The sequence below is a fragment of the Acipenser ruthenus genome, chromosome 33 (genome assembly GCF_902713425.1).
Source record: "Acipenser ruthenus chromosome 33, fAciRut3.2 maternal haplotype, whole genome shotgun sequence".
NCBI classification, from domain to species: domain Eukaryota; kingdom Metazoa; phylum Chordata; class Actinopteri; order Acipenseriformes; family Acipenseridae; genus Acipenser; species Acipenser ruthenus.
The window spans coordinates 4,359,920-4,381,069 of record NC_081221.1 but is presented as its reverse complement, the minus strand read 5'-3'; the positions used below and the strand labels follow the sequence as shown (position 1 = coordinate 4,381,069).

Here is a 21,150-nt window from a genome sequence, read left to right as displayed (position 1 = left end):
CGCTTCAGAAGCCTTCACGGCCTGAAGAGCAAAAGAGGAAGTGAGTCTCTGCGCGCTGCGTATAGTAAGCTCCCAAGGGGGCGGGCTTACGTGGCAGCTCGCGCAGAGGCCTATCGGCAGCTTTGCTATAAAAGCTCAGCCAATCGCTACTGCCTGACGGCAATATCCCATACCTTGATGGTTATTTTCTCTTTCAGGGAACCGGGGTTGCATCCGCAACCTATCGTTTCCTTTGTAGTGATATAGTCTCATGCCCATATATACTTGTGCTTTCTCTACCAAGAGCCCAGCATAAAACTGTTATTTTCTATTCCCGCTATGTCTCTAGTTTATATTTCACCCCCCTTTTTATTGAGTTACAATCCTTAGATTTTTCAGAAGCGAGCAGTATGTATGCTGCACAGGCGAACTTTGCCTGTTTTCAGCTCTCCGTTCCATACTAAAAGCCCAGCAACATTTACAATCTGATATATATATATATATATATATATATATATATATATATATATATATATATATATATATATATATATATATATATATATATATATATATATATATATATATTCCACATATGTCTCTAGTTTACATTTCAACCCCCTTTTTATTGAGTTACAATCTTTAGATTTTTCAGAAGTGGGCAGTATTATAGTCATATAGTTAGACTATTTGTATGTATTTCACTGTTTAATGTACAATTACTTTCCACAGGGACTTTTATTTTGAAGTTAATGTGCGCTTCTCCTACTGGAAGTTGCTTATTGTTGCCAGCAACTGTTGCTAGCTTCACACAGAGTTGATTGCCTTTAGTTTACGGGGCAAATCTGCCTCCCTGAAGGAATCGAAACCTCCCATTACACCCTCCACAGTACGAATGTCCATTGTGGATAAAACAAAAGTTCTGCAGAAGTCAATCGTCTTTTGGATGATTTCTTTAGTATAGTATGTCCTGTTTTTATTCTGCTGCTTTCGTTCTTATAATCCAAAATCATGCCATTTTATAATGTCAAATGTCTGTCGCTTACAGTGTCCCAGTGAATGTATTGTGTTAGTTATTTTTTATCTTTCCTAAATGTTTTTTTGGCCCTGCAAAGTGTTAAATAATATTTCCTGATTTTTTTTTTTTTTTTTTTCAATTTCACTAACTAACAGGTCAATTTCGTCTTTAAGGACATTTGTTTTTATTTTATTTTTGGCCGGTGCAATAGTTGTATCAATGTCGGAGTCTGCAGAAGCTATAGCTCGATCATATTATATTTACCTCCTACTTTCTGTTCACTATACCATTCATTTATCTGTGCCGGAAGGAAGTTTTAAATCTTGATTTTCGGCGTTACGAGTCTGTTTATAATGAGATGCAAATGCTGATGCCTCCTATATATAATTTATGATGTTCATAAATTTGCAGTGAGATTACGGTAGTTGCTGACGAGCTGTTTAGTAAATCCCACGCATAAATTATACAAAGGTCTGAGGCTACGAATTTGCAGTATTTAAAAACACGTAGGCCTAAGCAATATTAGTACATAGAGCCTTATGTATATTTTCCGCACGTTGGTATAACTAACAGTAGGTGCAATATTGTGTATATTTAAACAACTATATATATAGCAGCTAAAATAATTTAAGGCAAATACAATTATTCGTTTATGTATGATGGGAAGAATTCTGCTTAGATGGGACAAACGGTGTTCTAGCAAAGGGTGAGTAGGCGAACGACCTGTTCTCGTCAGTGTAAATTTGAGGTGAAACGTATAATAATAATTATAATAATAATAATAATAATAATAATAATAATAATAATAATAATAATAATAATAATAATTTATTTTTACATTTATATAACATTTATTTTAAAAATAGTAAATGGAGTAAAAAGCAACATTATAAAACGAATGCAAATGCGCCCTGTTTAAGTTGTTAATGTTCTGACAAAACATGATTAAATTAGGCTGTAGATAGACTAAAAGTATATTTTTAAACATGCATGGTTTAATGTAATACAACCACGAGAACAGATGTTCCAATCAATAATTTTGTCAATTAAAAAAAAAACGGTAAAAAGAAATACAACCCCAAAAGATACTAGCCTCAAAAAACGGGTTTTGGTTATTTTTGGTAGTAACTACATAACATGATTCTGCTTTCCATTTTTGAAGATCTCTTATTTTTATTTTAACAAGATTTGCATGACAAAGTAAACTATATGGCCTAATAACAACCCATAACGTATATAAAATATAAAGCAAAATAAGGCTAAAGACGGCTTATTGAGAATAGCCATATGTTTCATATTTGTCGTTTTGGTCGTGAGAATAGCCTATATAAATACAGCAAGATGAATTAAAAGCAAATAAACGCAAAGTACAGTGCTTTAAAAACGAGCTTGTTGTAGATACTGGGCTTAAGGAAATACATTTTGTAAATGGTTTGCATTAGTGTATGTGGTTTTGGAATGACCCATTTCTCTTTGTGTGTGTGTGTGTGTGCAGGGGCATGTGTGTGGTCTGGCACATACTGCTATACAAAATAAACAACATTTACCGTCATGAAGCCTTTAAATAGTAACTACTAGTAAAGTTGCGTTAGCTCAATAATAGTTTTTTGTTTGTTTGTTTGTTTGTTTGTTTGTTTTTTCAAATGACATACCATTGAGACAATTCCTCACATTCCGACTTCAAATAACTGTTCGTCTTTTCATATTTTTCTCTAGTTAGTGGGTGCAATTATGTGATATATACCTTCCTTCAGTTCTCAGAGCTATTACAAATGTGACCACATTTCTTTCAGCTAACCCATAAATCACCCATATTGTTCTTGCACTAACTTTCTCCAGATGCACGTCGGCTCCTTCGGCAGAGTTTGCGAAAGCAATGAAAAACACAGTTTGATAGATTGCACGAGTCTTTTGGCAGTCACGTATTAGGACCAATTACGCTTTTGTTTCAATAGATCTTATCGTTTAAAAAAATCTAGTCGTTTATTAACTTTATTATTTCTCATGACCCGGGATACCCAAAGTAATATTGTTATGGTCAGTCTCGTTGTGTGACACCGACACATGTATAGATAGATAGATAGATAGATAGATAGATAGATAGATAGATAGATAGAGTGATTGACTGACATGCCGATGGTGTCGCAGATGGATTACCGAGTTAAAATATGTGGTAAGTCTGATTTAACCATATGTTGTTAGAAAAATATAATAAATAGAGGTATTTAAGGAAGACAGTAACGTAGCTTATTGTACTTTGTGTGTAGTGTAATGCACAATTTTATGGAGTGCGTAGCCCATTGAATTTAAGGTGCTAGGCTTTTTATAGACAGCTACATTTTAAGTCTTTATATCGATATGCCAGAAATGGGGTTCACTTTAATTGGTTTATTATGAAACCAAATTATTCTAAACTCGTATTTGAAACTCCTAATGTGAAGCCTCTAATTAATACGGATTCAGAACACATTCAAATGAAGTCTCTGTTCTGAATATAAGCACTGTTGAATATCAGAACCTAAACAAATCCAGGGTTCTATGGAAAGACCAAAGGAATCTTGTGGTTTATTGAACACGGGCCATATTTTTCTATAGATTTGTGGTGTATGTCTTTAACCTGTCGAGTCAGAACCCATTAACCCATAAAAGATCACATAGCCATTATGCATAAGGAAACATTTTTCAGTTTTATTTGTTGTACATATAGATCACATATGAACATATTTCACAGTTTGTTTAATACATGTTCATTTTTGCAAAAGTTATTAATTGTATCCTCCAGTATATATTGCCCTAAAATGTGTTCCATTTCCAAATTGTGTACATGTAATATTTTTGTCTAGAAATCTAGAATAAATATTGTTTTTAAATAATACGTTTCTGATACAAAATTCAGAAAAAGAGCCTATCAGAGACCAACTTCTGTGCACAAAAAAAGAACAATTGTTTATAATAACGTGGCGAATTTTAACAAGACGACCTTGGCTAGATTAAGATGCAGTGTTCTTGAAAATGTATAGTTCATGACAAAAGTTTGAAACACTTCAAAGGCACCACATCTGCAACCTTTGGATACCAGGTGCTTAGGGACCAAGGCATGCTGTCAACTCCCAATAATCAATTTCAAATCAATGAAAGATTTGATTTAATTTGATTTAATTAACATTTGTGTGTATGCTAGTACCATTAATTTCACAGGAGAGCAGATTGGTTTGAGTGCATGTAAGCCCAAACAGTTATCTAGTGGTGTTTATTTAATTGCTGGAAACCGTACTGCTACTCTCAGATACAAGGTCTATTTGACTTCTGCCTGAGCTGTTCAAGATCACATTCCTTCTCACTTGATGAGCCAATGTCTTTCCATCAGGTGACAAAAGCATTGTATGACTATGGGGCCTGCTGTAGAAAATTCTTGATGAAATTCACTACTAAACATATTGTGCATTATATTCATGCTAGTTCAACAATGGTATTGGACTTAAAAGTAAAAAATACTGTTTCAAATGTTATTTCTCAGTTGTTGTTGTTGTTTTTTTTTTTACTAGAGTTTATGGGCCCACTTGTCTTTTATCCCTGGAGATACATAACATTAAAATAGATGTGAACAAAATCATTAAGCATATTTATTATTAGATTTAATCTGACAGTTATTGCACTTTAATCATGTGAAGAGATATATACAAATTATTAAAATTACCACACTGCTGTCCCCACATGGACCTGAAGCAGCTATGACAGTTTTCAATCAGGCCTGATGAATGGAGAACTGAGAAGCAGATGCTATGTATTTTGCATGGATACTAAAGGGGGGTATCTCATGGAATATGATGCCCAGTTTGTGTTCATACAATGACATATGACAGATAGGGTGTACTAAAGATGATGTATCTTGTGGTACACAAACCAATTTATTAAGTACCAAATAAAATGTTCTTTGAAAAAATCAGAAGACAAGCTGTATTTATGTAATTTGATACATTCTAAATCCAATTTTCTTTACAGAAAAAAATTGAAATCCTTTGTTTGGCTACAAACTGCTGCTTCCTATTTTGAAGACAGTCAAGTTAGACGTGCCCGTAATTAGACCAGTGAAATTTCACACCGGCTATGAAACTCAGCACATAGAAAATTGATCTTTATCGTCACCGTGGGGAGGAAAACAGCAGGGAATGTATAATTTTTAGGCTTATTTTATATTGAGTAGTCATAAAGGCATCTGAAGGGCTATATTTGCAGAATTAACAGTCACATTTAGGTAGATGCCAATAAAAAATGCTCCAAAATTTCCAAAGTAGCCAGTCCCCAGTCAAACCTCAGGCTTACTCTGATTAACTAATTTTGGTTTTAGTTTCCTGTAAAAGTGCCAGAAACAAAAAGAAAGACCATAACAAGATTAAACACTTGGCATTTTTCCAATGTTGTTATGCAAATTCTGCCGAGATTCTGAGATTTGCTTTATATGTTTGCCAATACACGCAGTTTCATTTGATTTAGGAGTGGTGGCTCAGGGTTACAGTATAGTTCAGGCAACCCTTCAATTATGCGCTACACCTATCATTTACAAAAAAAGGTGTAGGAGGAAAGAGCATTAGCAAAAAAAAAAAGAGATTTTAATACCTTCACCTTAAATTAATTTGTAAAATGGCAGTGATCGAGTAGCAAAAAAAAAAAAAAAAAGGTAACTAGGTGCTGCAGTTTTATGATTTTAACATAGTTTTATATTTATATTTAGAAATCAAATGATATTTTCTTACGGGGCATGATTTTTAGTTTTGTATATTATTTTATTTAGACCAGTTAGTTAACTTAAGGCAAAGTTAAATGTTGTGGAAGTATAATAAAACATATCCTTAACAGTTTAGTTTAAGAATCTATACAGTGCCGTGAAAAAGTATTTGCCCCCTGTCTGATTTTCTGCATTTTTGCATATTTTTGACACTGAATGTTATCAGATCTCCAATCAAAACCTAATATTAGATAAAAGGGACCCTGAGTGAACAAATAACACAACAATTTGATACATATTTCATTTATTTATTAAAGAAACTTATGCAACACCCAATGCCCCCGTGTGAAAAAGTAATCGCCCCCTTAGACTCAATAACTGGTTACACCACCTTTAGCAGCAATAACTGCAACCATACGCTTCCTGTAGTTATTGATTAGTCGCTCACAGTGCCGTAAAGGAATTTTGGCCCACTCATCCATGCAGAACTGCTTCAACTCAGTGACATTTTGGGGTTTTCGAGCATGAACTGCTCGTTTCAGGTCCTGCCACAACATCTCAATGGGGTTTAGGTCTGGACTTTGACTAGGTCATTCTAAAACTTTAAATTTCTTGTTCTTCAACCATTCTGATGTAGGTCATGGACGGATGGCCTGACATTCTCCTGTAGAATTCTCTGATACAGAGCAGAATTCATGGTTCCTTCAATAATGGCAAGGCCTCCAGGTCCTGATGCAGCAAAGCATCCCCAAACCATGACACTACCACCACCATGCTTGACCGTTGGTATGCGGTTCTTACTGTAGAATGCAGTGTTTGGTTTTCGCCAGACATAACGGGGCCCATGTCGGCCAAAAAGTTCCACTTTTGACTCATCGGTCCATAAAACATTGTACCAGAACTCTTGAGGATCATCCAGGTGCTTTTTGGCAAACTTGAGACGAGCATTCATGTTCTTCTCAATGAGCAATGGTTTCCGCCTTGCCATGAATCCCATTTTTGCCCAGTGTCTTTCTGATGGTGGAGTCATGAACACTGACCTTAGCTGAGGCGAGAGAGGCCTGCAGATCCATGGATGTTGTTCTGGGGTTCTTTGTGACTTCCTGGACGATTTTACACCTTGCTCTTGGAGAGATTTTGGCAGGCCGGCCACTCCTGGGAAGATTCACTACTGTCCCAAACTTTCTCCATTTGGACAATATGGCTCGGACTGTGGTTCGGTGGAGCCCCAGAGCCTTAGAAATGGCTTTGTAACCCTTTCCAGACTGATAGGCATCAACAACTTTTTTTCAGGAAGTCTTCAGGAATTTCTTTTGTTCGTGGCATGATGTGCCTCTAGAACCTGTGTGCTGACAACTTCACTCTGATGGTAAGGGCCAAAGTTAGTCAGATTTATATTGGGCAGGGCTGGCCCAAATCAGGCCTGGTTGTTAACCAAAGTACTCAAACAGCTGACCCTAATTATCCCTTTAATTGGATTGAGTTAACTAGGGGGGTGTGACAAAGAGAGAGTGAATTCTTGTTTTAGATCTCCCTTCCGACCGGTGAGGGCACTGGGGAGGAGGAGCAGGCAGAGCCGCGGTGCGCAACGTCACAGACCCGGTCGGGAAGCGCAGTGGCAATCACGCATTGGCTGACGGCGGTTGCCCTCGCTGACCAATGGGGACGGGACGGGGCGTACAAAAGGGGGCGTGGCCCGGGGTTCTGTTCCTTCTGGCAAGGTACAGTGTGTGAGAGAGAGAGAGAGAGAGAAAGAAAGAAACTAGCAGAGAAGCAGGGGAAGGGAATTGGAAGACGGGTCGTTTTGCGATTGTGCATTTACTTGCTAACCCTTCTACTGCTTGTATTTTTTAGAGCACTAACGGGACGCTCCGGGATCACGCCGGAGGAGTGACAACCCGGAAGTGCTGGGTTTATTACCCCCGTGTTTTTCCCGTTCCCGGATTACAAAACGGAAGACGGACTGCTTTTGTTGTTTGTTTATTTTGGGACTGCAACCCCGTTTCCCTTTATTTTGTCGGGTTACACATTGTTGTGTACCCCGGCTTCCTTATTGTTTATTTTCCCTATTGTTTTGAGTGCGGTTTGGTATTTTTAGTTGAAAAGAAATAAAACCAAGGCGCTTAATTGAATAGAGGACTGGAGTCTATTATTTTACACCACACTACGCCCATTCTGCCACACGTGGTGTCATCGTGGGATGGACCCAACCACTTTGTCGGCGATCCTGGAGGCGTTGGACAGCCGGAGGGAGGCTGAGGAACGGAGGAGGGAGGAGAGATACACGGCTCTTATCGAGAGGGTCGGGATGGGGATGACGTCAGCGGCGACGGGCCCCGTGCTGGTTGCCCCGAAGGCCCGGGCCCAGAAAATGACGGTGGAGGATGACCCGGAGGCCTACCTGGTAGCCTTTGAACGGTTGGCTACCACTGCAGCATGGCCCCGGGAGTACTGGGCGAGCCAACTTGGTCCCTGCTTGATCGGGGAAGCACAAGCAGCGTACCGGGCCATGACTGACGACGATGCCGCCCAGTATGACCTGGTTAAGCAGGCTATCCTCCGCCGTCTCAATATCACGGGGGAGACTCATCGGGTCAGATTCCGGGAGTTCCAGCGACCCCCCAACACCCGGCCCAGGGTGGTAGCCCAGCAATTATGCGACCACATGGCGCAATGGCTGAACCCCAGTCAGAAAACCGGGATTCAGATGGGGGAGGCCATTGTGATGGAACAATTCTGCCATGTGGTCGGGGCTGAGACGCAGGCGTGGGTACGCCGGCATAACCCCACGACGCTGGAGCAGGCCGTGGCGTTAGCCGAAAACTTCGAGGACTCCCTGGTGTCCGCCCGAACCACCCTGCTGGACTGCCCCCCTCCCTCCGCTGCCAAAGGACCGCCGTCGAACCCTTTTCCCGGACCCAGGGCCGTCAGATCACCGGCCCCGTCGGGCCACCCGGGCCCCTTACCATGGAGGCAGAGGTTGGCCCCCAGCTGGGGTAGAATGGTTCCCCCTGCCCCGCTGTCATACCAGCAGCGGGACAAATATGTACCGCCCTTGCCCTCTGCCCCACCCGTCTGTTTTAGGTGCCAGCAGCCGGGACACATTGCCAGATACTGCCCGGCGGCCATGGAGTGCGACGTGGCTGCGTGTCACCTGGCGTCTGAGACAGGTAGGAAATGGGGAAATGGTCGGGAGGGCCCGTGTATGGTTGATGTTGTATTGGGGAATGTGAACACCCACGCCTTAGTGGACACAGGGTGTGAGCAAACTTTAATTCGAACAGCTCTCCTTGGCGGTATGTCGTGGCAGCCACAAGGCCAGGTGGCAATCTCCTGTATCCATGGGGATACGGCGACATACCCCACTCTAAAAGTATATTTATCGGTAGGCCCGATAAAGCGCCACCTAGTAGTGGGGGTGGCCGAAAAGTTGCCACATCCAGTTATTCTGGGTCGAGACTGGCCACAATATAAAGATTTAGTGAAAATATCGGCAGCCTCGACCACACGTGTAGACACGGCAGACCCCCGGGGAAGGGAAGTAATTGGTACTGTTTTTCCCTTCCATACAGAGCTGTTTTCTCCACTTTTTCGTCCTAGAAAAACACGTAAGGAGAGACGGAAGGAAAAGTGGGAAGGCGCATCGATAAGACACGGTTGGGGTCTGGCGGGAGAAGGTGCTGATGGTCCCAAACGTCAATCGAAGGGAGTCGGAACGCAGTGTGACCGGGCGGGCGAGGTTACTGGACCCTCGAGGGTAGAGACTGCTCCAGCCCCTGTCAATATCCCGGACGTGTGGGCCTCAAGCGCGGACCTAGTGTGGGAGCAGAACAACGATCCCACACTGGTGCACGCTTGGGAACAGGTCCGGTCTATTGAGGGTAAGGATGTTGACGGCATTGGGACGCTGGTATATCCCCATTTCGTGGTAGAGGGGCACTTGCTTTATAGAGTAAACCCAGCCCCGGGCACAGGACAGCCTGTCAAACAGTTGATGGTTCCCCCGTCCTGTCGACCAGAGGTCATGAGGCTGGCGCATGACGTCCCCTTTGCAGGACATCTTGGCGTGGACAAGACGAGGGACCGAATACTGGCTCGATTTTACTGGGCAGGGCTCTACACCGAAGTGGCGAAATATGTAGCTAGCTGCCCAGAATGTCAGAGAGTAGCACCGGGTCGAGTGCGCCCCGCCCCTCTGGTCCCACTGCCTATTATCTCCACTCCCTTTGAACGCGTTGCAATGGACATAGTTGGGCCAGTGCTGCCTTCTGATTCCGGGTACACGCACATATTAGTGATGGTGGATTATGCAACGCGGTACCCGGAAGCAGTTCCGTTGCGGTCCACTAGTGCCACTGCAATTGCGAAAGAGTTAAGTCAGATTATGGCTAGGGTAGGGATCCCAAAAGAAATATTGACTGATCATGGAACAAACTTCTTGTCGAAAACGCTACAGCAGGTGTACAAAATTCTAAAAATACGTCCCATTAGGACATCTGTTTATCATCCCCAAACGGATGGGCTGGTGGAACGTTTTAACCAAACATTGAAGCAAATGTTGAAACGGTTTGTGAGTCAGGAGCAGAAACATTGGGCTACCCTTCTTCCTTACCTACTCTTCGCAGTGAGAGAGGTGCCTCAGAGCTCAACGGGATTTTCCCCCTTCGAGCTATTATATGGCCGGCAGCCACGGGGCATCCTCGACCTGTTGAGAGAGGGTTGGGAAGAACACAAGGGCTCCTCTAAAAATGTAGTGCAGCATGTGCTCCTACTGCGTGATCGCCTTGATTTAATTGGTCGACTGGCTCAGGACAATCTCAGATCGGCTCAACATCGGCAACAGCGGCATTACAATACCAATGCACGAATTCGAACCTTTCGGCCAGGAGATAAAGTAATGCTGCTTCTTCCATCATTGGAATCGAAACTGTGTGCTAAATGGCAGGGGCCATATGAGGTGATACGGGCCATAGGATTAGTGAATTATGAAATTAGACAGCCCGATCGCCGAAATAAAACAGAAATCTATCATGTCAATTTGTTAAAGCCCTGGAAGGCAAGGGAGGTCTTATTCATAGCCCCAGGCGAGATGGAGGATGACTTAGGACCCTGCATAGAGACCCCTAGCCCCAGCCAGATTTCAATGGGGAAACCGTTACTTCCAGATCAGCAAGTAGAATTGCGTAAGTTGATTGGGAAATTTGGGGATGTGTTTTCTGACGTGCCCGGCAGAACTAACCTTACCAAATATGCTGTTATTACTCCGCCAGGGGTCACTGTTCGGGAGAGGCCCTACCGGATCCCAGAAAGCCGGCGGAGTGGCGTCCAGAACGAGGTGAGGGCGATGCTCGAACTTGGGGTCATTGAGCCTTCCAGAAGCGAGTGGTGCAGTCCTATTGTTATAGTGGCCAAGAAGGACGGCACTAATCGCTTCTGTGTCGATTTTCGAAAGGTCAATGCTATCGCCAAGTTCGACGCCTACCCCATGCCTCGGATCGACGAACTTCTCGACCGACTGGGGACGGCCGGGTTTATCTCAACTTTGGACCTGACGAAGGGATATTGGCAGATCCCTTTAACCCGCGATTCATGTGAAAAAACGGCATTTTCAACTCCGGATGGTCTGTTCCATTTTAAAACCATGCCGTTTGGGTTACATGGTGCGCCCGCCGCCTTTCAGAGACTGATGGACGAGGTGTTACATCCCCATCGTGAGTATGCAGCAGCTTATATTGACGATGTGGTAATATATAGCTCCACCTGGAGAGAGCATGTAATTCGACTTACAGCCGTCCTTCAGTCTCTGAGGGCTGCCCGGCTGACAGCCAACCTAAAAAAATGTGCGTTTGCGAAATCTGAAACTCAGTACTTAGGATTTATCATGAAAAACGGAAAGGTGAAACCCGTAGCCACCAAAGTCCAGGCTTTGGTGGACGCGGCGGTCCCCAAAACTAAATCCCAGGTGAGATCACTGTTAGGATTGGCCGGTTATTACCGCCGCTTTATCCCCGAGTATGCCACCGTGGTCGATCCTCTGGTGAACCTCACTAAGAAAAGTGCGCCAAATTTAGTCAAGTGGTCAGAAGAGTGTCAGGGAGCGTTTGAGACCATTAAGCGCAAACTGTGCCAGGCTCCTGCGCTAATATTACCAGACTTTAGCAAGAGATTCCTCCTCCATACTGACGCGTCAGAGGTTGGTTTGGGGGCGGTCTTGTCCCAGAGGGTCAACGGGGTGGAGCACCCCATTCTCTACATCAGCAAAAAAATGCTTCCTAGGGAGCGCAATTACTCGGTTGTGGAGAAGGAGTGCTTGGCCATTAAATGGGCGACTCACTCCCTCAGATATTACTTACTGGGACATTCATTTGATCTAGTCACAGACCACGCCCCACTCAGATGGTTAAGCACTATGAAGGATAGCAATGCCCGGATAACTCGGTGGTATTTGGCATTGCAGCCTTACATGTATCGTATGGTACATCGTGCAGGGAAAGATCACCAAAATGCGGATTATTTTTCCCGGGAGGGGGGAGTAATGGGGTTGGTAGGTTTGGCCGAGTGTTCCTTCGGCTCCACTCTGAGCGGTGGGATATGTGACAAAGAGAGAGTGAATTCTTGTTTTAGATCTCCCTTCCGACCGGTGAGGGCACTGGGGAGGAGGAGCAGGCAGAGCCGCGGTGCGCAACGTCACAGACCCGGTCGGGAAGCGCAGTGGCAATCACGCATTGGCTGACGGCGGTTGCCCTCGCTGACCAATGGGGACGGGACGGGGCGTACAAAAGGGGGCGTGGCCCGGGGTTCTGTTCCTTCTGGCAAGGTACAGTGTGTGAGAGAGAGAGAGAGAGAGAAAGAAAGAAACTAGCAGAGAAGCAGGGGAAGGGAATTGGAAGACGGGTCGTTTTGCGATTGTGCATTTACTTGCTAACCCTTCTACTGCTTGTATTTTTTAGAGCACTAACGGGACGCTCCGGGATCACGCCGGAGGAGTGACAACCCGGAAGTGCTGGGTTTATTACCCCCGTGTTTTTCCCGTTCCCGGATTACAAAACGGAAGACGGACTGCTTTTGTTGTTTGTTTATTTTGGGACTGCAACCCCGTTTCCCTTTATTTTGTCGGGTTACACATTGTTGTGTACCCCGGCTTCCTTATTGTTTATTTTCCCTATTGTTTTGAGTGCGGTTTGGTATTTTTAGTTGAAAAGAAATAAAACCAAGGCGCTTAATTGAATAGAGGACTGGAGTCTATTATTTTACACCACACTACGCCCATTCTGCCACAGGGGGGCAATAACTTTTTCACACCTGAAGATTGTATGTTTGATTACCTTGCACACCAAACAAATGAAAGAAGCACCAAACTTTGGTGTCATTTTTTTCTCTCAGACTCCCTCTATATACTACTACAACCCACAAAACAATTTGACCAAATACAATGTGAAAAATGTGCAAAAATACAGAAAATCAGACAGGGGGCAAATACTTTTTCACGGCACTGTATATACAATATCTATGAATTTTGTAAAATATAGGATGTTATGAACAATATTAGACCGATAATAACAGGCTGTATCAATATAGGCTTATAAAATGACATTATACGAAACTTCTTTATAACCAGAGGCGAAGCTTTGCACTATTAAGTTGTCATTGAAACTAAATTGTAATAAGCTGTAATTTATTTGAAATACAGTAGTTGTGAGTAAAAAATCCGTAAACTAGAAAAAACTAGTTTGTGTACTTTATTCATGATAACTACAAGCTATTATTCTCAAGTGTGCATTTCAGAAATGCAAAAATAGATGCACTTTTGTTATTGAATGTTTGAAGTAAGTTTAAACCTTTTTATGTGGTAATCTAGGCAAAAAATAATGTAAGAATTGTTATGGGAAATGTTTGGGGTATTGGTTCAGCGATGTTTGACTTGCCATGCCTGTGTGATTGACGCAGGGATTGTTTAGATAAGACTGGAGAGAGAGAGTGGGAGAAAAGAAAATGGTGACTGTTCTTGTTGTTCAGTTATGAAGACAGAGCTGATCTAAATAAACCAGCAAAGTGTGTCAAGGACCAAACAGCCTTGTCTGTTTCTCTATTAAACACCCACATATGCTGCAATAACAATGAAGAACCTCAATTATGTTTGTGTCTTTCTGGAGACCGTATGAATTATAACCCTTTCAGATGTCACATTATGCTTTTCAATTTGATTGAATGACTTTTGAGTGGAGGAGGATAACATAAAAAGATAGGGAAAAGTCTAATAATAATAATAATAATTTATTGAATTTATGAAGCGCCTTTCAAGAAATCTAAAGGCACTATACAACAGTAACACTACAGCAAACCAAAAATAAAATCAACACCAATACAATAAAACGTACGTCTTCAGGCGAGATTTAAAAACATAAAGAGAAGGGGCCTCCCTTACAATGAGTGGCAGTGAGTTCCATAGGCGCGGGGCATAGCAAGAAAAAGACCAGTCATCCATCAACCGCAGCCTAGCTTTAGGAACCACTAGAAGATTTAGATCAGCTGATCGCAAGGCACGAGGGGGGACATATAAACATGTAAGAGGTCATTTAGATATTTAGGAGCCAAGTCATTAAGTGCCCTGTAGGTAAAAAGTAAAATCTTAAAATCGACCCCAAACCTCACTGGCAGCCAATGGTGAACTATATGCTCTTGGCATGCATTACTTGCACGAACTTGCATTTGAGCATACATCTATTTTTGGATGATATAGTTGGAGTAGGCCTATAGGTGCGTGAGGCCCTAAAAAGAAAGAGGGAGAAAGACAGTAGTCCAATTCGTTGTTGGTCATATAGCCAAACACCTCTTGCCTCTATGCCAGCAGTCAAGGCCAATGGAGTACCTACAAAACCCACCAAATTCCAGTCAGTGGCACCTTAAAATAACCTGGGTTTCAAAATGTACTGAACTGCATTCTGTTGTGTATGATAATGTGGGATATGCAAATATTTGGAATACAACTCTATAGATAAACTGCTGCATCCTAATTTGCTGTAGGTCACACTGTCTCATTGCCATTAGACCATTGGCGTGAGTGTGAACTACATGATTGGGTACCAAGAAGCAGCGACAATGTATCATCTATAGCTTTCTCTGGATATTCCCAATTGAAGTGTAAAATACAAGAGAAAGTGAAGGGGCAGTTATAATATCACTAGTGCTGTAAAACATGTAAGAGATAGATGATCTGTAAGGGGGAGAAACATTCAATTTTTTAAATTGTATTATTGATTTTAACCTGAACCACATAACCCTTGAGGATAGCTCCCCAGGGGCAGATGCAAACGGCTGGCGAACGGTCGCACACCGAGGTCTTAATGGCTCTTAACTTGAACAGATTTGTTAAAAACATTAACAAGCGTGACTAATTAAATGTGTTGTCACATTTGCGGTCGGGAGCACGGAGTAATGAGTGGAAATAGCAAATTGATTTAGTCACAGTTTCCATCCAAAATTGGACCCCAAACACACCCTAAAGGTCTAAGGCTTAAATAATCTAATTACAATTACATAGTACATTTGCACATTAGCTATGTGAAAGAAAAACATAATTTTATACTTCATTAGAGCATTAAAAAATCTAAATACAAAAAACAGCGCATGGATAAATTCACAAGGCATTTCTCTCAAGGCCTTTTCAACATTTGTTTTGTAAAGCAAAAGCGAAGTGCTAACTAGCAATATATAAAGGTGCATGAAGTAGCTATACTGAATCTGGCTTAGGTTGTGAGCTATTATCTAACTAATGAGAAAATGCTTATCAGCTTAAAGAGTAGCTTTAAATGTATTTTTTTATTTGATGCTGTCTGAGAGTCTGGGTTTGATACTCCAAAACTGAGTTATCATTTGTCTGGAGAATCCTAAGCGCCAGAACAGATCAGCCTCCTTCATTCCATTCCAATCATGTGATCTTCCAACACTGCCAGCCCCACTTGCTTTACATTTTTGCACATGTATTTATTTAATAATGTAGTTATCTGTTGTTGATTGTAGTCGCAATCAATATATCGCAATAGTAAAAAAATATATACCGGTCATCCTTCCCAAAACCGCACAGTACAAATGTAAAATGCAGATTGTGAACTTCACAGAAGCTTTGCTATTTTCCCGAGGGGTATTATCACAATCATATGATCCTTTGCCATCTTAGTAAGTGTGGTAACAGGCGGCACCCTTGTCTGCTCTCACGCACACACGCCCCTCTCCCTCATCCCTGCATGTTTACACATCTCGTGACATAGCTCTCATGGTATGACACTAAATATTTTAGAAGTGGTGTCACAAAATAAAAAGGTAAATGTAATTTTTTATATATATATATATATATATATATATATATATATATATATATATGTATATATATATATACATATATATATATAACTATATTTATTGGACAGTGAATCCGCCCCAACCCCCAGTAAATACCCCATGCCTTCTGCCAAAACAGTTTTCCTGCAGTTGTCTGTGTGTATTAACATTAACATGTGATTTCCCCTGCTGCTCTGTGCTTTAACCAACTGTGACTTTACTGTGCATTTTTATGCTATGGTTTTTATTTTATGAGGGATATTGATAAATATAATAATAAAATACAATTTACGCAAGGCCTAGCAATACCTAAAATAATGTTGATTAAAAATTATTCTGACAGATACCTAAACAATTTTAATTAGTATAAATACAGTATACTGCTGGAAGGGGTAGTAGCACTTAATGCTGCAGGCTAAAGGTTGCATTGTAAATGCATGGCCAAGTGACTCACAGTACCATACAAAGGTGTTCTATAGGGGAGAGTTTACATACAGGAATGCAGACAAACAGACATGCTTCCAGGGATGGACAGACAGACTGACTCACACGCAGGCACGCACAGCACGTGGGATTCAAGACGCCAGAGTGTCTGGGCTCTTTGTAGGAGTATTGTTATTAACTTTTCCCCCGGCTTGTATTAAGCCACAGCAAGGGCACATCCCAGCGATATGACTTGAGGGCTCTGCTTTGTTCTTCTCCTTAATGCAGACATAATTACAACCTTAAAGAGCTTTTACCTTTCCTTTTACTCTCTGATCTCAGCCCCACCTCTGCAGCTCTATGTCATGACTATCTATCTATCTCTCTATCTATCTATCTATCCTTTAATATGAAAATACTACATACAAAAAATGTGTTAATCATGTACTCTTATAATAGTTTTATTGCAATGTTAAAGTTCTTATTTTACTGCATGTTTTGGAGTAGACTATAATCGATTAACTTGCTCTGATCATTCCACTAAAAATAAATGGCAGGATTGAAACTTGCCAAGTAAAGGCATTGCAGTGTGGAGTGCTGAGTGTGTTATGTGATCTGGGGCTCAAAGGTTCAAATTCAGGTCATGCAGAGTTGCTAATCTTGGCTGGAGGCTGAGAGAACGCTGGACTGCCATTTGGGCTCCCACCGGCTGGAGAGGAAAAATCGTCAGGGGTTGGTTCCCCCTTACTGCGCCACACTGACCCCTATTAGTCAGACGACAGACAAGGCCAAGCAGAGACCAGACGGCCTGGACTCTTTTGGTTTAGTAGCGATAAGAGCGGATTTGCTAGATTGCAGAGGTGGAGACGACATACAAATTGAGCATTAATATAATATAACTGTAGGTGGTCATGGATGACTGTGAAATAAGTGGTAGACTGTAGTTATTTTTCTTCAAGAGAAATATTTTAAAACCCTGAAACTGGCCAGCATTGTATAGGGTGTAAGGTGTATGATCTGTTCATTTCAACCTCCTAGTAGCAGAAACAGGTCTCTGTTGGATCTAGCGGCAAACTTATCTCAAGGAAGGGACGTGTGTCCTTGTTACAGCTAAGAGACAAAAGTATGAAAGAAGATTGATAGCACTGTTAAATTATACATCATGCAGGGACACTGTAGCTTTCATCTTCCTTAAAAGCTCTGTCAGGTCCATTTTTTGTTATTATTTCACCCCAGTACTTAAGAGTTTAACATTGGGGTAATTTCTTGGGATGTTACCACCCCAATTCCAAGCACTCCCAAAGACTCCTTAAATCTAAGTTTTTAAAGAATTACCTGTTGAGGTATGATAAGGAAAAAGTTTAATATCAAAGCAAGGTGAAGATCAAAGTGAGGGCGTTGGCCTCTGGTCGTGTGGCTAATGGTGACTCCACCTCAATAAAACTGTAAAGATGTGGCATACATACTGACTTTACGTCAGTATACAGTATACAATTAAAAATAAAGTCATTTACTTTAAAGGACTTCTAGCTCATAAATATATTACATTGAAATGCAGAGCTATTTCCTACCCTTGTCTCAAATTCTTAGTACTAAGAAGCAGGGTCGTTGTAATGATCTTAGCAATAAAATACAATAAAATGAGGACTCAAAAAATCACCTTTAAGAGTTTAAAGGTGGCGATATTAAGATCTGGCACTGCTTAGATCATTAAAATAGGCCACTTCAAGGGAAAGGTATCTGAAAGCAATGTTTTGATTTCTGAAAGTAAAATAATTTTTAGGAAGCAGTGTTTTGAGTTTTGAGCTTTAACTTTGTACATTTTTTTTCTTTCCATTTTATCAATTATATTTACAATCTTTGAGTTGCTTTGTTACTTACAAAAGCACATCATATATGGCACCGGATCATCTGAGAATTTGTACATTCTCAACCAACTACTACAAAAATATATTTACGGTGCTTTGAAGAAAGTGGTTTTTTTCTTCTTAAAAACTTCACGTTCCGACATGCTTCCAAATTTCTCTGCCAGAATCAATAATTTTGCTCAGCGCTTGGGAGTTGTAATATGTTTTATTAGCTAAGAGGTCAGGGAGTGTTTATGGGCTGGTTCTGAATTAATTTTTTGTTACCCATTAACGAAATGTTTAATTAAAACACGCGGTGGAGCGAACTCTCAAGAGAGAGTCTAAACTCTTGGCAGCTGCACGCGTGACATCCCCAACACAAAGCCCAAATAGTACTGGACAATGTTAAATGTTGAAAGTTAAGGTAATTTAAAAATATGATGTTGAGGGAAAATGCAACAACCATATGCAATTATGTGTTGGTCATAGAGGGTACGCAGTTGAATTTCAGCAATATGAAGGGTTCCGGTTCGATATAAGTAAATTAAAACAGAATACTGTAGTTGAGATAGTATACATGCCTAAATCTGTATGTTTTGCTAAATGAATTTGGTCATGTCTAATTTGAGCAAGGGACCGAGTTGCAACCCAAGCAGAGTTTTGGCCTGTTTGAGTTTAATCTAGGCCAGCGATAACTGGGCATTGAACCAACTACATCCCCAATCGGTAATAAATGAATACTCAAACAGAAAAAAAAGTTGCCTGGTGAGTGTTTGCATAATAACACATAGAATCATTGACATAACAGGCCCTATTTAGAAATGTTCGTAAACCCCTAAGGCAATCACAAAACATTTTTGCGGACAGCGCACCAGTATCAGGCGCACGTGTGGGCAAACAGACTTTGCCACCTATGTGATTTAGCAATATGTGTTTTTATGCCCACTTGGCAAGTTAGCGTCAGCGCTTGACATGGGCTGAACTTGAGGAGTGTCCTCATTTAAATACAAATGTAGCAAACCATCAACAGTGTTAGCGTTTGCGTTTCAGTAGTAAGAACATAAGAACATAAGAAAGTTTTACAAACGAGGCCATTCGGCCCATCTTGCTCGATCGGTTGTTAGTAGCTTATTGATCCCAGAATCTCATCAAGCATCTTCTGAAAGGATCCCAGGGTATCTGCTTCAACAACATTACTGGGGGTTTGGTTCCAGACCCTCACAATTCTCTGTGTAGAAAAGTGCCTCCTATTTTCTGTTCTGAATGCCCCTTTATCTAATCTCCACTTGTGACCCCTGGTCCTTGTTTGTTTTTTCAGGTCAAAAAAGTCCCCCGGGTTGAATTGTCTATACCGTTTAGGATTTTGAATGTTTGAATCAGATCGCCGCGTAGTCTTCTTTGTTCAAGACTGAATAGATTCAATTATTTTAGCCTGTGTGCATATGACATGCCTTTTAAACCCGGGATAATTCTGGTTGCTCTTCTTTGCACTCTTTCTAGAGCAGCAATATCCTTTTTGTAACGAGGTGACCAGAACTGAACACAATATTCTAGGTGAGGTCTTACTAATGCATTGTAAAGTTTTAACATTACTGCCCTTGATTTAAATTCAACACTTCTCACAATATATCCGAGCATCTTCTTGGCCTTTTTTATAGCTTCCTCACATTGTCTAGATGAAGACATTTCTGAGTCAACATAAACTCCTAGGTCTTTTTCATAGTTCCCTTCTTCAATTTCATTATCTCCCATATGATTTTTATAATGCACATTTTTATTGCCTGCATGCAATACTTTACACTTTTCTCTATTAAATGTAATTTGCCATGTGTCTGCCCAGTTCTGAATGCTGTCTAGATCATTTTGAATGACCTTTGCTGCTGCAACAGTGTTTTCCACTCCTCCTATTTTTGTGTCGTCTGCAGTGCACAATGTAAAAGTGTAAAAGTGTGCCGCAGTGCACAACCCAAATGTCATGTGCGTGAAGTTACTGTACCAGATGTGCCGGTGCTAAATATAAATACTAGTAATTCTACACAAAGGAGTGAAAACCTGCTTTGTTCTTATTTGCACTCTTGGGGGGCAACCGTGGCCCTTTACATTGATGGTAGATACTGGCTCAGCTGTTTCAATACTCCCAGAATCTACTTACCTGAAGCACTTTGGAAATGTGACTCTTACTGAGCCAAAACTACGTTTAGTGACTTACTTACACAAACCAATCCCGGGGCAGCAGTGTGGAGTAGTGGTTAGTGCTCTGGCTTCTTGACCGGAGGGTCGTGGGTTCAATCCCCGGTGGGGACACTGCTGCTGTACCTTTGAGCAAGGTACTTTACCTAGATTGCTCCAGTAAAAACCCAACTGTATAAATGGGTAATTGTATGTAAAAATAATGTGATATCTTGTAACCATTGTAAGTTGCCCTGGATAAGGGCGTCTGCTAAGAAATAAATAATAATGTACTGGGCTGTCTTCATGTACAAGTGACACACAACAACTGCTGTGTTATTACTGACTTTTACATTGTGTGTTCTGGTACCCTTTGTCTGGGCATGGATCTCATTGCTGCCCTGGACTTACAAATTGTTAATGGCTGCATTGCTTCACCTCCAGTACCAAACACTCTTGGCCTCCAGCCAGACTGCTGATACTCCAAATTAAACATTTGGTTTTGCTGAGGGATTCATGCACAAAGTTAAGATATGACCTGACTTGGTGCCTGTTCAACAGAAGCTGTGTTGCTTGTCTGTTTCTGTGAGGGATGCTGTGATAAAGGAGTTGCAAATGCTGGAACAGAAGTGCATTAATGAAAAGACTGA

The 21,150-nt window shown here is 41.4% G+C and overlaps 1 protein-coding gene across 1 annotated transcript; it reads left to right on the top strand.

Moving 5' to 3' along the window:
• Positions 1-7,252: 7,252 nt before the first annotated feature.
• Positions 7,253-12,973, top strand: LOC131704957 (uncharacterized). Its single transcript, XM_059006694.1, has 2 exons — positions 7,253-8,893; positions 12,348-12,973. The coding sequence occupies exons 1-2, from the start codon at positions 7,924-7,926 to the stop codon at positions 12,365-12,367; spliced, it is 990 nt and encodes a 329-aa protein (XP_058862677.1). The 5' UTR covers positions 7,253-7,923; the 3' UTR covers positions 12,368-12,973.
• Positions 12,974-21,150: the final 8,177 nt, after the last annotated feature.